We start from the raw sequence: 15,670 nt of genomic DNA, 5'->3' as shown, positions 1-15,670 counted from the left end.
GCTGCCACCACCAGCTCTGTGGGTGCTCTGGCCAGCGGCCCCGGGCTCGGGTTGGCGGGGCGTGTGTTGAGACCCCCGGCAGCTGCTCATGCACTCCTCCTCCGAGGCAAAGTTGTTGGCGTTGCCGTGGCAGCCACCGTACCAGAAGCGGTTACACCGGCCCACAGAGGCGATGAAGTACCAGCGGGGGGCCCAGTCTGTGCAGGAGCCGAGGGCGCTGGGCAGCAGGCACCCCACGGGGTATGCTGAGGGCAGGAGCACGCATGTCACTCAGGCGGCAACGCGGCCCAGCAGAGCCCTGCCCAGAACTACCCACATCCCCTCGGAGACAGGAGCCCTTCCCGTCTATGGAGCAGCCTTCGCCCCTGCCCGGCCCTCACCCGGCCCTGGGGCAGAGTCTGTTCACTGACCTGCCCTGGGCACAGAGCAGCCTCCGCAATCAGCCAGGCCACCTCCACCCACAGAACCAGAGCCTCCCAGAAAGTCAGGCCTTGGAGCTCCCGGGACGGGCTCCCCCGCACCCCTCCCATCCCTGACCAGGCCCATGGAGTCCACACCCAGAGCAACCCGAGGGCTTGACCCAGCCCTGAGCTCCAGGAGCCTGTGCAGGTGCCCAGCGAGGGGCCACCCTGTGCCCAGGCCCCTTCGCCAGCCTCTGAAGATGCCTCCAGCCCCACCTGCCTGTGCTAGCAGCCTCCCCCAAGCACAGCCGGCTCCACTCTGCACGTTCAGACGTGACCGTGGCTGGCCCCTGCCTAAAGCCTCCTGCAGGCCCTGACCCCCAGCCTGCCTGGCCTTCAGCATCTCCGTGTGGGTCCCCAGAATCTCCATCCATGCACCCCTTGCTCCAGCCTCAATACCTCCTTCCAGGACTCGCCCCAGGCAGGGCAGGGACACCCCATCCACCGGCACTGACCCTACACCACCCCTGCCTCCTCTGTGGGATCCCCACCGACAACTCTCCCCCACCCCCATGGCAGCCAGGCAGCCTCAAGTGCAAACCGCTGGGAATGAGAACAGTCTGCTGTTCCCTGGCCTGGCACCTAGGAGGCGGTCGGCATATCCTGGTGGAAGAATGAATGAACCACTGAGCCCAGGAAGGTCGTTGGCGTTGAGTGGGGACCAGCGCCTTCCACAGCTGAGGAAGGGCATCCACTCACCGTAGCTGGGCTGGCCCACACAGCCTTCCCCAAAGGGGCCTGCTGCCGAGGCCACGTTGTCATAGCAACAGCCAAACTGGGAGCCCCGGCACTCAGTGGGCTCACTCTGCTGGGCCTGGGGCTGGTGGGCCTGGGGCACCTGGGGAAGAAGCTGGGAACAGATCCGGTTCCTGGTGGGCTCTCAGGGGCCCGGGAGAGGGTGGCAGGGAGCAGGAGAGACAATTGTGAACCCACAGTGCAGAGCCCCAGCCCTGGGGGGAGATCAGAGGCCAGGAGAACAGCAGACAAAACCCCCAGCCCCAGACCATCTCTGAAGCTTGTGTCCTCGAGAGGACGACCCAGGCCTACAGGCTTCAGAGACCTCCTCCCTCCAAGGCCAGAGCCGCAGCGTGGCACAGAGCAGGTTCCGGGCTGGGCTCCCGCCCACACGTGAACGGGACACTCACTGTGGAGGCCACTGCTCTCGACCCCGACCTCCTCCTGTCGTCGCCGTTAGACTTTGCGCAGCCAGCTTGATGGGGCCCCTCAGCCACAGACACCCCGTCAGGGCAGCACCCATACCTAGGCAGACATCACAGCCCGCTCCTCACCACCTAGTCCCTTCCAGGGACCCTGAGCTCCCAGCACCCCCGGACTCCCTGCACTGGGGGCCGACCAGGGGAGGGTCCAGTAGGAGAGGCCGCGTCCCTGAGTGCAAGGCATCCCATCACGCACACCTACCCCAGACTCGGTGGCTACCAGCCACTGAGCGGCCAGCAGGGAGGGCAACACTGGCACAGTAAGCAGAGGTGCAGCCCTGATAACTGGCAAATCCTCAACTCACACATCCCACCACCAGAGCGAGGAGGGGAGTGAGCCGGGCCTGCGGGACCATCAGGCTCCCAGGGAGCGTTTATCAAACAGCAGCAGAGGGAGACGGGGCAGAAAGAGGTCAGGAAGCCAGCACGCATTTCTCCCCACAACCAGGACTTGGGAGGGAAGGTAAAAGGAAGATCGGATCAGAGCACCTTCCCCGGGCCAGGCACCGTGGGACGGTCTCATCCTCGCAGTCACCCCAGTTAATGGCTGTCACTGTTCCAGTTCTCAGCAGAGGAAGCCAAGATCAGAGAGGTGAAGTCACTTGTCCAAGTCACCCAGCACACAGCTAATAAGTGGCTGAGCTGGGAGTCACCCCCAGGCCGCTGGCCCCAAAGTCTGGGTCCTTAGTACCTTAGCCCTGAGGGAGTGGGGGCCTGGTTTGGACTGAAAGCTGAAACCCAACCCCATGTGCCTTCCCAGAGCCTCAGGCGACAGCTCCAGGTGAGGAAGCAGGCCCTCCACCCCGACCAGCACAGCACGAGGAAGCGCAGCCAGAGGAGGCAGTCAGGGCTGCAGCCGCCTCCGTGGTCCCATTCCTGGGCTCGGCAACCACCCCATCCTCTCTGAGCAGAGGCTGTCCTGCCCGCCCCCCCCATTCCCTACACACACACACACACACACACACACACACACACACACACACGCCTCTCTGACCTGGTGAGGAGGAAGAGGCACCTACCTGCTCTGCTGACAAGAGGCCCCGGGGCAGCCTTGCCACTGCGGCCCCAGAGAGGCCGTGTGGCCATCGGGGCAGCACCCGTGGGGGCTGTGCCTGCAGTCCTGGGGCCCCGGGCCAGACCACAGGGGCTGCTGTTCTGGGGACGGCTGCAGAGAAGAGGCTGGGCCTGGGGCTGGCAGGTGGGGGCCCTGGTCTCCTCTGGGGTTACCCGGAGTTGAGGGCTGCTCCCGGGGTGCCCACCACTGGTCTCTGGAATCTAGAAAGACGAGGAAGCAAAGACACATGATGTGTCCACATCAGACCCCCTTCTCTGCATCCCTCCTAAGCCACTCACCCCCACCCCCAACCTCCACCTCCCGGGCCCTGGGTTGGGGGCTTCTGCCAAGCTTCTCACCCAAAGCGGGGGCCTCCCGAGGGCCCAAAGACATCCAGGGGGCCCTGAAGCTGGTGTGCACGTCCTGCCCGCTGGGGGCTTCTGGGGAGCTGGCTGCCGGGGTGGGACGCAGAGGGTGGAGGAGAGGAGCGGCGTGAGCCATGGCCCGCCTTGACCGGCATCTGCTCCCACCCGCTGGTCAGGCAGGCCGGGGGGACCCAGCACAGCGGATGGGAAATGAACGGTGCCTGTGATTTCATTAGACACCCGTCCCACGTCTTACAAGAGCCTTTAATCACATAGAAAATGCTAATATTACGTGTTCAGCAAAAAGGAAGCCAGATATAAAGTTAGCATGTTTGATCCCAACTATAAAAGAAAGACAACAAGTCATACACAATTTTTTAAATTGGACTGTCGAAAGAACAAATAACCCAATTTAAAAACAAGCAAAGAAACTGAACAGGCATTTCCCCAAAGTTACGCAAATGGCCAAAAAGTACAGGAGATATTCAACATCATTGGTGTACGGATCCTTTTCCATGATACAGTCCAGAATGGGCAATGCTAAACACAGGAAATGCTAAACACAGCTGAGATGAGACGCTGCTTCGCACCCACCAGGATGGCTCTAATAAAAAAAACCTGAATAGCCTGGCCGGTGTTTCTGTCTCTTTCCCTCTCTCTTCCATTTCCTCTAGAATCAATAAGAATATATGTATATATTTTAATCTGAATAATAACTGTTGGTGAAGATGTGGACAGACTGGCCTGTCCTCATTGCTGGCGGGAATGTAAAACGGTGCAGCCACTGTGGTAAAGTCTGGCAGTTCCTCAAGAAGTTAAACGTTGGAATTACCATAGAGTCCATCAATCCACTCCTAGGTACAACCCGAGAGAAATGAAAACCTATGTCCACACAGAAACGTGTACGTGAATGCTTGCAGCAGCACTACCCGATACGGCCAAAGTATCCATCAGCAGATGAACAGGTAAACAAATGGTGGTGTATCCATAGAAGAGTTATTCAGCCATAAAAAGCAATGGCATTGGGGTGGGAGGGGAGAGATTAACCGAAGACTTATATGCATATATGCACAGCCCATGGACATAGACGATAGTGTGGTGAAGGCCTGGGAGGGATGGGGGCTGGTTGGAGGGGAGTAGAGGGGGGAAATGGGTGACATCTGTAATACTGTCAATAAGAAAAAATAAATTAAAAAATAAAAAGCAATGGCGTGCTAGTGCATGCTACAACTTGGTGCGCCTCCGAAGCATTCTGCCAAGTGAAAGAAGCCAGGCACTAAAGGTGTACGGATCCTTTCCCATGATACAGTCCAGGATGGGCAAATCCACAAAGACAGAAAGCAGATCAGGTTACTGGGGAGGATGGGGGTTCACAGGAAGTGATGACTCAGCGGGTCCACCACGCTCTCTGGCGTGAGGAACATTTCTGAAACCAGGGGAGAGCTGGTGGTTGAGCAACACTGTGACTCCACCGAACAGCACCAAGTCAAACACTTTAAACTGTTTAACCGTATGTTATGTGAATTTACCTCAGTAAAAAGAGTCCGTATTAAAAGTAATTGGATTGCTCGAGGGAAGAGTAGAAAGAGAATAATGAAAAGCAGCCCGGTCCGGGGCACCTGCCCGGGTTGTGGGCTCGTCCCAGTGTGGGGCGTGCGGGAGGCAGCCGGTCAATGATTCTCTCTCTCATCATGGGTGTTTCTCTCTCTCCCTCTCCCTTCCTCTCTGAAATTAAAAAATATTTTTTAACAGGAAAAAGAAAATATAACAAAACATTAATTGTAGAATTTAGAAGGTGGGTACACGGCGCCTCACTATACAGTTCTACAGTTTCCATATTTAAAATTTTCCCCTGTCTTGTTCAGCTGGGTAAATTTGCTAAAAATCATGAATTATATCATTAGAATGGGTGGATGTTATGGCTTATTACATTCAATCACCATGACAGTTATTCAAAATGTTTTTCATTATAAAATGTTGGAGAAAAATGCAAAAGACTAAGAAAACGGAAATTTTAAAAAATGATGAATAAAATGAGACAGAACACACCCCAACGCTCAGAGCGGAAGTTTCTCAGGGCTTCGTGGGTGCATGTGTGTGCGGGCGTGTGCGCTGGGTGGGATGGGGGGTGGGAGGGTCCTTTCTTCTATTTGTTAGCGTTTTTCACAAATTTTCCACAATAAGCACATTATTACACAATGGAAGAAAATTAAAAAAGCAAGTGAAAATTCCATTCCCATGTGGACTGCATCTTGCCAGTCCCCAGGGAATATTTACAAAATAATAAGTCAGGGTTGGAAGACTTCAGTAGACATGCAGTAAAATCTTTGTTTTCGTGTTATTGCCCTCCCACCCAGGCCCAAACCTCTCTCCGGACTCAAATTCTCCCTCCAGTTCTGTCACTTCCCCCACCCCCTCCATTCTCTCAGACCGAATTCCCAGTCCCCAGCCAGCCTGGGACTCTGCCTGCTGTCCTGCCACCTCCAGGCGAGAGGCACCTGTCTGCCAAGCCCACCCTGCCTCCGCTTCCCCTGTGGACTCTCCCCATCCATCTGTTCGGGCTTCCCCTAGCGCCCAGGACCCCTTCCCACACACCGTCTGGGGTCAGGCTCTGCTGGGCCGGCACCTGCCCCTTCGCTTCTATTGCTTTTATAGCACCGGAATGTCTGCGGCCTGCTCCCCACCCGGCTCCTGCCTCCCAGCTGTCACCCCGTCAGTCTGACCCTCGGGCAGGTGCCCAGTTTGTCCTCCCCAACAGCTTTCATGGCGTCACCGCTTCCTCCAGAACTTTCAATGGCTCCCGTGGGCTCTACTGACCAATATAATCTGAGCCCTGAGCAGCCCGCAGCCTGAGACCTCCCGTCGCCACCCTCGCACCTTGGGCTGAGGGCAGAGTACTGAGCACTTGGAATGTGGCCAGAGTGATGGAGAACCTGAGTTTGACATTCTTTCATCAGGATTCATTTAATCTTAAATTTAAATACTGACGCTTGATTCATTTATAGGAAAACACCTCAGTATGTTTGGAACAACTTGGGTAGTCAATCTACTCTTTCGACTGCACATTTTATGAAATCTAAACGCTGATCACCTATGCCAGTGAAATGTTAGCATCCGAACGGAGCTGTGCTGTAAGTGCAAATTATATATTGGATTCTGAAGATTTTTTTTTTTTAAATCTCATGTAGAAAGAATGCAAAAATATCCCCTTCATAATTTTTATTTGAATTGCATGTTAAGTAAAATATGTTATTAAGTATAAGTTTACTTATTTCTTTTCACATTTTTAATGTGGCTCTCAGAAAACGTCTAACGCCGTCTGTGGCTGGCGTTCTATTTCCATTGGCGAGCACTGCTCCGGAGTCTAGAAAGAGGAAGCAGAGGTTGCCGGGTGTCCACTCAGGCACCCACCCTCATGGGCCTCCTCCTTTGACCCCTGACCTCCGCCTGGGCATCCGCTGTCTGCACTACAGCATCAGTTACAGCAACGGGAACCCCGCAATTCCCCACTCTCACCACGAGCAACTATGAAGCTCCTAGAAATCATGAGACTGGAAAAATGGTCACAACCCAAATGGCCCTAAACGGGAAAAGCAGACACAAAGCCACACACGTCACTAGGAAGTACGCGAAGCCGCTGCTGGGCGGGATCAGAGGCGACCTAAGCTTCTCTACATAAACTGTTTCTCTAATTTCTCCAGATTCTCCACCATGAGCGCACATCACAACCACCACTGTGCCGGGTCGGGCGGGGCAGGCTGGGAGAGGACAATGGGGGAGGGGACACGTGTAATACTTTCAACAAGAAAGAATTTTTAAAAAATCATCGTGGAGGTTATTTCTCTAACAACCCAGCCTGGCCTGGACGTCTCCCTCCGCTTCCTTCCCTTCTGCCGTGTGAATGCCTCTCAGAGGCTCAGGGCCCCCCTGCAGGAAGGTGTCCAGGGCCCTGGGGCCCTGAGTGGCTCTAGGGAGCTGGATCATGGGAGCCCGAGGGGCCTCCTGCTCATGCATCACGAGGGCCAGGCTGAGGCGCCCCGGAGCCTCTCTGCCACCACCGTCCATGCTTTGCTCCTGAGTTCTGTGGCGCAGGCACTGTGCCACGCAACTCCCCACAGCCTGGAAAGTCCCTCTTACTGACCCCATTACACAGATGGGCAAACAGTCAGAGAGGAGAGGCAGGGGGGAGCCCGAGGGGCCTCCTGCTCATGCATCACGAGGGCCAGGCTGAGGCGCCCCGGAGCCTCTCTGCCACCACCGTCCATGCTTTGCTCCTGAGTTCTGTGGCGCAGGCACTGTGCCACGCAACTCCCCACAGCCTGGAAAGTCCCTCTTACTGACCCCATTACACAGATGGGCAAACAGTCAGAGAGGAGAGGCAGTTGCCCAGGCCGCATGGTTGGTGGGCAATGGAGTGGAGATTTGAACCCAGCCCAGGTTAACTGTGGACTCCAGGCCACTGGTTCTTGGCCTCCATGGAATCCTACCGCTCCTCATCACGGCTCACGGGGTCCCCATCACAGCTCACGGGGTCCTCATCACGGCTCACGGGGTCCCCATCACAGCTCACGGGGTCCTCATCACGGCTCACGGGGTCCCTATCATGGCTCATCACAGGGTCCCCAGCACAGCTCACGGGGTCCTCATCACGGCTCACGGGGTCCTCATCACGGCTCACGGGGTCCTCATCACGGCTCACGGGGTCCTCATCACGGCTCACGGGGTCCTCATCACGGCTCACGGGGTCCTCATCACGGCTCACGGGGTCCTCATCACGGCTCACGGGGTCCTCATCACGGCTCACGGGGTCCTCATCACGGCTCACGGGGTCCTCATCACGGCTCACGGGGTCCTCATCACGGCTCACGGGGTCCTCATCATGGCTCACGGGGTCCCTATCACGGCTCACGGGGTCCCATCACGGCTCACGGGGCCCCCATCACTAGTATGTCAGGGCCCAACACACCTCTCCACTGCACCAGAAGGCCACCCCCACACCCCAGCCAACCCGCACTTTCCTGAATATCGCATCCTCACACCAAGCAAGTGCTCACCCCTATGACCTTCCTCCAGCAGCTCCTCATGCCTGGGACACCCTTTCCCAGTGGGGACAACGGGGACGGTGGGGAAGGGGGGCGACAGACTCAGAAGCAGTGTGTAAGGACCATCTTTCCTGGACCCTCTCCCCTCACTGCACTCAGTCAGTCAACACTCACTCACTGAGTACTGTCACATGCCAGCAAAGTCCAGTGGGGCTGTGAGCAGGGATAAGGAAGGCAGAGACCCGGCCCTCAAGAAGCTTATAACTAGTAGGCCCTGCAAGTCAGATATAACCCAGCAGCCCAAGAAAACTAACCTAAGGGTGACAGCAGGTACAGTGAGCTGTGGGGTGGGCTAAGGGACGCTACCTCTAAGGGGAACAGGGCTGGCTCAGTCTGTGGCAGAGAGCTGCACTGTGGGTGGGGAACTCTGCAGTAGAGGGAGGGGTGGAGGAGGGTTGTCCAGGGGCTGACGCAGACCAAGGCCCAGAGGCAGAACATGCTGGCTAGGTGTGCGGTGGGGCAGGGGTCTGGCCGGCCTCCACCCCGTCCTTACCCGGAGGAAGAGGGCAGGGCTGCGTGTTACAGGGCTCCACCTCTGCAGGCTTCCACAGCTGCAGGCTCCCGCAGTGGCTGGGTGGCCCAATGGCACACGCCACCTGCCGTCTCCGAGTGCCCGAGCTGCAGCTCTTGGAGCACTAGGGCCCATGGGGTGAGAGGAGAGAACGCCATGTATATAGAGAGGACACTATGCAGAGGGAGCGGGCCCCAGGCACAGGGAGAGAGCTCTTGAGGGTACCCACAGGGAAAGGAGGGAGGGAGGGAGGGAGGGAGCTGATAATGCATGTCAGACCCACGGACAGGCATGTGTGCAGCCGCCACCAGAGACCGAGGGACCAGGATTGGGCGGCAGGCACGGGGGCAAGTACTCACTGGACTCCAGGCGCCTGCGTGCCAGGCCTGGTCACTGAGGCGGGGACAGTCGTCGTGCACGCAGGGCTCCGTGAGCGGCGGCTGGTCCTTAAAGGAGCAGGCTGAGGCATGCAGCAGAGACCCCTCGTCGCCCCGGCAAGTGACGCTCCTCCTCCGGATGCCGGCACCACAGCTGACGGAACACTGTGAGGACCAGGCCGTCAGCAGCTGCTTGTTCTCACCCCAGGAGCCACGCTGGGTCAGACAGCGGAAGGCCCACCGGCCCAGCATGGAGGGCGGACAGCACCCTACTGCCCATGCCCAGCTCCCAGGACCAGAGAGGCTGAGTCACTCCCCTGAGGTCACACAGCCTGAGCCACGCATGCTGACACCAGGCTGAGGTGCATTTTCCACCTTCCCTCATTTGCAACTTGGACACACGTAGGTGTCAGAAGCCATGGCCAACAGCCTCGACTGCGCGAGCCCCTCCCTTGCTCCCAAGCAACATGCCCAGCTGCCTCCCTGCCACGGCAAAGCCTTGCCCACCCTGCCTGGACCCCGAGGAGGACAAGCAGTGGAGCAGGAGGCTAAGCACCTGCTCCTTGTCCCAGCTTTGGCCACAGCTTCCAAGCCCACCCAGCAGGTGACTTCACTGGGTCTGTTTCCACGGCAGAGAGCAACCCTCCCAGCCCTGCCCTAGGCCCAAGACCCAGCTTCTGACTCCGCTCACCCCTGCCTGGCCCACCTCACCTCTCCCCAGGGCTCCTCCCGCCAGGCTGCGCAGCGCTGCAGGTTGCAGGCCTGGGTGGTGGCGGGCTTCCCGGGCAGGCCTGCACACTGGACCTCCTCCATCGCCTCCTCGCCGCCGGCCCCATCGGACCAGACGCAGTAGACGGAGCGGGACTGGGAGCCACCTCCGCAGGAGGCCGAGCAGGGTGTCCAGGGCCCTGTCTTCCAGCTGGCAGGGAGCAGGAACCGGTGAGGCCGGCCCAGCAGCAGGGGCCGAAGCCCAGGCCCGAGGCGGTGCCAGCTCTCACACACAGGAGTGGACTGGAGGCCCCCCGACCCGGCCCATCCTCTGACCATCCAGGCCTGCGCAGCTGGGGGGCAGAGAGCTCTGCACAAAGGCCAATCCCCGGGCCCCCTCGCCATCTCCCACCACCGCGTGCTGGCCCCTGCACCACGCAGCCAGGCTGCCTCCCTCTCAGCTCCCCTCCCTCACCCGCATCTCCCTGTGGCCTTCTCACCAGGTCCTGTCACCCGAGCCAGACTCCAGTCCCTCAGGGTCTGACCTTGGTTGGGGGCATCGCCCGGAGGGGGCCGTGCTCGGCCAGGTGCGGAGTGGCCCTTCCTGGCCCTGGGGCACAAGGACCCAGGGGAAAGGGCAGCCCCACCACACATGCAAAGGCCCACCATCCGGAGAGGCCAGCTGCCACCATGGCAGGAGGGCGGCGCCAGCCCTGCGGGGCCTGTGCCTGCAGATAGCCTGTCCCACCGGGGCCCTGCAAGGCGCCAGGCTCCGGGCAGGTGTGGTAAGAGGTGCTCTGTGCACGAACAACGGCATTGCAGGCACCCTCAAGCCCTTCTGCCCAATCCCTGGCCACCCCTGGCACCTGCCGAGCCAAGCCCCCTGCCGGCTCAGACAGACGGGGCCTCCAGTACCTTCCCCAGCCCTCCAGCCACCAGCCTGGACGGCCGGGCACTGTGCGGTCAGGATAGCCGGGCCTCATGCTCAGGCTCCTCCACTGCCTCCCCAAGGGACAGCTGCCTCTGCCCCCACTCCAGCCACAGCCGTGGGGAGCCCTGGATCACCCAACCTCTTTGCCCAACACCTCAAGCAGCCAAGGCACCCCAACCCCTCCCACCCAAGTGCTTGGGCCCTGTCATGGGTGGAGGGACTGGCAAGGGCCTCACCGTTGGGTCTGTGGGCAGGAGTGAGGGCTGCAGGGGCGGCGGGTGGCCGGCCGTGGCTGGTGCTGGCACATGTGGTCGGGGTAGACCTCATTGTCGATGGTGCAGAACACAGGGCGGGACTGGTGACCTGCAGAGCCCGGCCATGGTGGGAGCTGGTGAGGCAACAGGCACCGAACGCCCTCTCTGGGCCAGGCCCACGCCCGTCATCTTGATCAAGCCTCAGACGACCGGGGTAAGCGCCGTCATCATCTCCAATTCACAGATGAGGAAACTGAGGCTCGGAGTTTTAGCTACGAGTGACCAAGCGCCGTCCCCCCAACCCCCCACCCCCGACAGCTGGTCATGGGCTCCAGGCTCGGCCTCTACTGCCATGGAACCTTCTCCTAAGAGATCTGGTTCTCCCAGCTTAGGTGGGGGCCCTTTGTGGAGCCCCTGGACCCCAGGGTTTCCCCAAGGTGCACCAGCACCTGCAGATGTCTCAGGTACTTGTCCCCCTCCCCCCGCAGGGCTGGAGCGTGAGGAGAGGACAGCCTGTCCCCTGGGCTGCGGCCTCACCTCCGCCACACTCAGCACTGCAGTCGCTCCAGGAGCCGTGGCTCCAGCTGAAGCCGGGCCGGGGGGTGCTCAGGGGCAGGTGGTACTCGTAGCGCACGCCGGGGCTGGACTCCTGGCTGATGAGCTGCACAGGGGGGTCCTCCTTGAGGCCTGTCATCGACAGCCCCTCCCTCACCTCGTTCCCACAGCCCTCCTGCTGGCCCAGGCCCGAGGGACCTGCCACGGTCTCCAGGGGACCAGGTGCCCCCTTCACCCCACAGGTCTCTCCTGCCAGCCCTACTCACCTCGATGACCAGGGGCTCCGAGGTGGGGCCGCGGGCATGCAGCCGCTCCGGTGCCAGGTCCCCCTCGGCACCCCGCTCGTAGTGCAGGATGGTGCTGGCCACGGGCAGGGCGCGGGCGGCCTCGATGGTCCAGTGCCCGTTGAGGTAGTACTCACCCTGGATGCTCTTCACCGCTGTGCAGGGCGAGACCCCCTCCCCATCAGCTGCCAGAGGCCCCACCTCCCCTGCCAGAGCCCCCACCTCCCCAGACCCACTGTCCTCACCCAGGAAATTCCTGCTGGCAGCCACCTCCTCGATGCGGATGCTGGTGGCCCCCGTGGGAACGATGAGGATCTGGTTGTAGCCTGAGGAAGCGGAGACACCACTCAAGCCATAGGGAGGAGCTGGCCCTGAGGGCACCATGCGCCCAGCTGCACAGACGGGGTCAGGGGAGGGCAAGCAGGAGGCCGCAGGGCTGGGCTGCCTGGGGGTGAGTGTCCCCAAAGAGGAAACAGCTTTGCAAAGGCCAGAGGGGGGGCAGGCTCGGGCACCCAGACTGACTGGAGAGGGCAGATAGGGAGGGACGAGAGGGGGCATTTAGGTGGCAGCAGTACAAGATCACACGGGATATGTGGGCAGAGGTCGGAACCATCAAGGGCCCACAGGCTCCTGTGAAAGGGTTTGGCTTCACCCTGAGCCATGACCTCGGGCCTTTGAAGCAAGACCTGAGTGCCAGGGCAGCCCTCAGTGCCATGACCCCTGCGAGCCAGAGCAGCAGACGGGCAAGGAAGGCACAGGCAGCAGACCCAGTCCCAGCTGTCTGCGGAGCCCTGGAGGACCCCACCTCTGCTGAGGTCACTGACGTCAAAGGTGCCGGTGACCGGGTAGCAGGTCGTGCCGTCACCCCCACACTGCAGACACTTGTCCTCCTGCTTTGACGAATCGAGCTTGTGGTCACAGCCCACAACCTGCCAGGCAGAGATGAAGGAGAGTCACCAGCACACCAGGATTCGAACCCTGGGTGCCTGGCCAGGTCAGGGAGGAGCAGTAACTACAGTGGACCGTTGAACAACACCGGTTGGAAGTGTGTGGGTCCACTTGTATGTGGATCTTTTTCAATAAATATACTGGAAATTTTGGGGGGGATTTGCAACCGTCTGAAACACCTCCCAGATGAACCAGGCAGCTTAGAACTATCAAGGGCTGAGAAGACTTGGATCTGGCCTGTGGCTGACAACCCACCTCCTTTGCCTGCTCAGCACCCATCTCCCCTTCTCTGGCAGTAACACCCCATTTCCTTTGGGGACCATCTCTCCCACAGAGCTTGGACAGAGCTCCCCAACAGTGGGTTTGGGCAAATCGGTGGGCTGTAAGCCTCGCTCAAAGAGAATGGTTGAGAGGAGCCCCAAGTTAAAACAAATCAGAGACAACCCAGGTCACTGAAACTCCTGGGAATGGAACCACCTTTTTCCCGGGGAGTCGCCAGGCTAGGGCAGCCGAAGCCTGGAGCTGCTGGGGGCCGTCCTCACAGCCCAGGGAAGGAGCCTGCCTAATCCTAAGGTGGAGCCGCAGGAGGGAAAGACCACAGGCAAGGAGAGAGGTTTCCCCAGGCAGCATCGCCCACACGCCTGCAGCCAGCCAGCCGCCCCCTGTGGCTTTTTTTTTCTTTATTAAGATATTACAAATGTGTCCTAATCTCCCCATTGTCCCCCAACCCCACTCAGGCCCGCATCCCCCATGTCTGTATCCATTGCTTATGCTTATATGCATGCATACAAGTCCTTTGGTTGATCTCTCCCCCTTAGCCCCACCCTCCCCTGCCTTCCCTCTGAGGTTTGACGGTCTGATCAATGCTTCTCTGTCTCTAGATCTATTTTTGTTTTTTAAAGTTCGCTTTAGCTGGCTTCTGTAACTTGCCATCCAGGGGTCGCTCTTACTGTGGGGCTAGAGTTTTCATAGGGCAGTGATAGCGAACCTATGACACGCGTGTCAGAGGTGACACGCAAACTCATTTTTTTGGTTGATTTTTCTTTGTTAAATGGCATTTACATATATAAAATAAATGTCAAAAATATAAGTCTTTGTTTTACTATGGTTGCAAATATCAAAAAAATTCTATATGTGACACGGCACCAGAGTTAAGTTAGGGTTTTTCAAAATGCTGACACGCGGAGCTCAAAAGGTTCGCCATCACTGTCCTAGGGGAAAGGTAAGAAGGTCATAGGGCATCTGTGATGAAAGGCAGCTGAGAAGCTCGTCTTGAGAAGACACCCAGCTCATGAGGCCACTGGCGCTGCTGGGGCCGAGGACACTCACCCGGCAGACGCCATCCACACAGACGTCCGGTTTGCCAGGCTCGCAGGGCGTCCCGTCCACCACGGCCTCCCTGTGCCTGTAGTAGAAGCTCTCCCCCTTGGGGATGCAGGCCAGCTCACACTTGTTTGGGGCTGGGAAAGGCAAAGGGGAAGGCGGAGGTCCTAGTGAGGTTCAGGCCTAGCCTAGCCACAGCGGAGCATGGGCGGGGCCAGAAACACAGAAACTGGGGGGGTGGGGGGAGCCCTTGGAGCAGCCCCCACTAAGGGGCTCAGAGTCCCACTCCCCTCCCAGGGAGAGGGGATGTTCTCCACAAAACTGCTGCATCTCTGGGGCTCAAGTCTAAGGGAAATCCCAGAATAAGGAAAACACTAGACACTCGAAGGGGTCTGTCTCAGCATGATCTACAATAGCCCGAGTGCGAGCAATCAGGGACTCTCTAAAGAATGACCTATCTGTAGAACGTATGCACATTAACAATTTTGTTCAAAATTATAAAAACTTGCCTGGCCGGCATGGCTTAGTGGTTGAGCATCAACCTATGAACCAGGAGATCATGGTTTGATTCCGGGTCAGGGCACATGCCCAGGTTGCAGGCTCAATCCCCAGTAGGGGGGCGTGCAGGAGGCAACCAATCAATGGTTCTCTCTCAGCATTCAGGGTGCGTAGAGGAGGCAGCCAATCAATGTTTCTCTTAGACTGATGTTTCTCTCTCTTACGCTCTCTCTAATAATCAATAAAAACATCCTCAGGTGAGGATTTAAAAAAATGTATGATGACTATACAAGAATGTAGGAAAATGCTTGTCACAGAATGCAAAATGGTACATAATTACAAATTAATTTCTCGATGTCATAATTACAAATATGTAAACACATGGAGAAAATGAGGTGAAAGGGCCAGAATGAAATGTTAGCAGTGACCCTAGAAAGGAGGTGGGGTTAGGGTCATTTTTTTCTTGTTTGAATTTTTACATTGATCTAATATTTTATACGCAGTTTAAATAGCCCAGGCTGCTAATAGGATTGTAATAACCTCCACAGCAAAGCAGGCACCCCTCTGTGGCCCTTTCTAGCCTTTTCTCCGCGTTCCTATAACATGGAGATACTGAAATCATTTTCAACAGATCCCTCAGAATTCAGGAGGAGCAACGAACGCAATGGTCCCCACTGGGGCACCCCCTCTAGCCAAGACCCGCCCGCACCCCGAACGCACTCAGTGACTTGGAACCCAGAGCCCACAGTTTCCAGGCAGGACTGGCAGCGAGCAGGGAACTAACAGGCAGAAGAATTACCCTGCGGTATCTTCTGGCTCATTTGAAGTGTTGTAACTACTTCAAATGTTGTTGTTGTTTCTTCCTGAACTGTATTGCTCTAAAAATTCACAACCTACATACTTTCCTCAAAGCTACCCAGCACAGCGGGGCCCAGGACCTGAAGACCGGGCTCCTGCCACTGGCCCTGCGCCCCTCGCCACCCTCAGCGCCGCTCTGTGCACAGGGCTCAGGCCAAACCGAGACCGGGCTCAATGGCAGAGCCACGGCCACGCTTTGTGTGAAAATGCACGGGGGGCGGGGT

The 15,670-nt window shown here is 58.2% G+C and overlaps 1 protein-coding gene across 1 annotated transcript in view; it reads right to left on the bottom strand.

Moving 5' to 3' along the window:
• The window catches only part of PAPLN (papilin, proteoglycan-like sulfated glycoprotein), a 32,541-nt gene that overhangs the window by 14,969 nt on the left and 1,902 nt on the right, over positions 1-15,670 (bottom strand). Inside the window, exons 5-18 of the mRNA XM_014539341.1 lie at positions 14,097-14,227; positions 12,625-12,748; positions 12,065-12,145; positions 11,802-11,974; positions 11,518-11,641; positions 10,963-11,089; positions 9,799-10,006; positions 9,070-9,252; positions 8,693-8,834; positions 3,092-3,184; positions 2,698-2,953; positions 1,607-1,721; positions 1,161-1,299; positions 3-245 (exon numbers count right to left, since the gene is read on the bottom strand). Coding sequence (XP_014394827.1) covers positions 3-245; positions 1,161-1,299; positions 1,607-1,721; positions 2,698-2,953; positions 3,092-3,184; positions 8,693-8,834; positions 9,070-9,252; positions 9,799-10,006; positions 10,963-11,089; positions 11,518-11,641; positions 11,802-11,974; positions 12,065-12,145; positions 12,625-12,748; positions 14,097-14,227 — 2,139 coding nt within the window. The remainder of the gene's footprint in view (positions 1-2; positions 246-1,160; positions 1,300-1,606; positions 1,722-2,697; positions 2,954-3,091; positions 3,185-8,692; positions 8,835-9,069; positions 9,253-9,798; positions 10,007-10,962; positions 11,090-11,517; positions 11,642-11,801; positions 11,975-12,064; positions 12,146-12,624; positions 12,749-14,096; positions 14,228-15,670) is intronic.

This window comes from Myotis brandtii, unplaced genomic scaffold (assembly GCF_000412655.1).
Source record: "Myotis brandtii unplaced genomic scaffold, ASM41265v1 scaffold213, whole genome shotgun sequence".
Classification (NCBI taxonomy): Eukaryota; Metazoa; Chordata; class Mammalia; order Chiroptera; family Vespertilionidae; genus Myotis; species Myotis brandtii.
The sequence above is the reverse complement of the archived record's forward strand: the minus strand, read 5'-3'. Positions and strand labels throughout refer to the sequence as shown.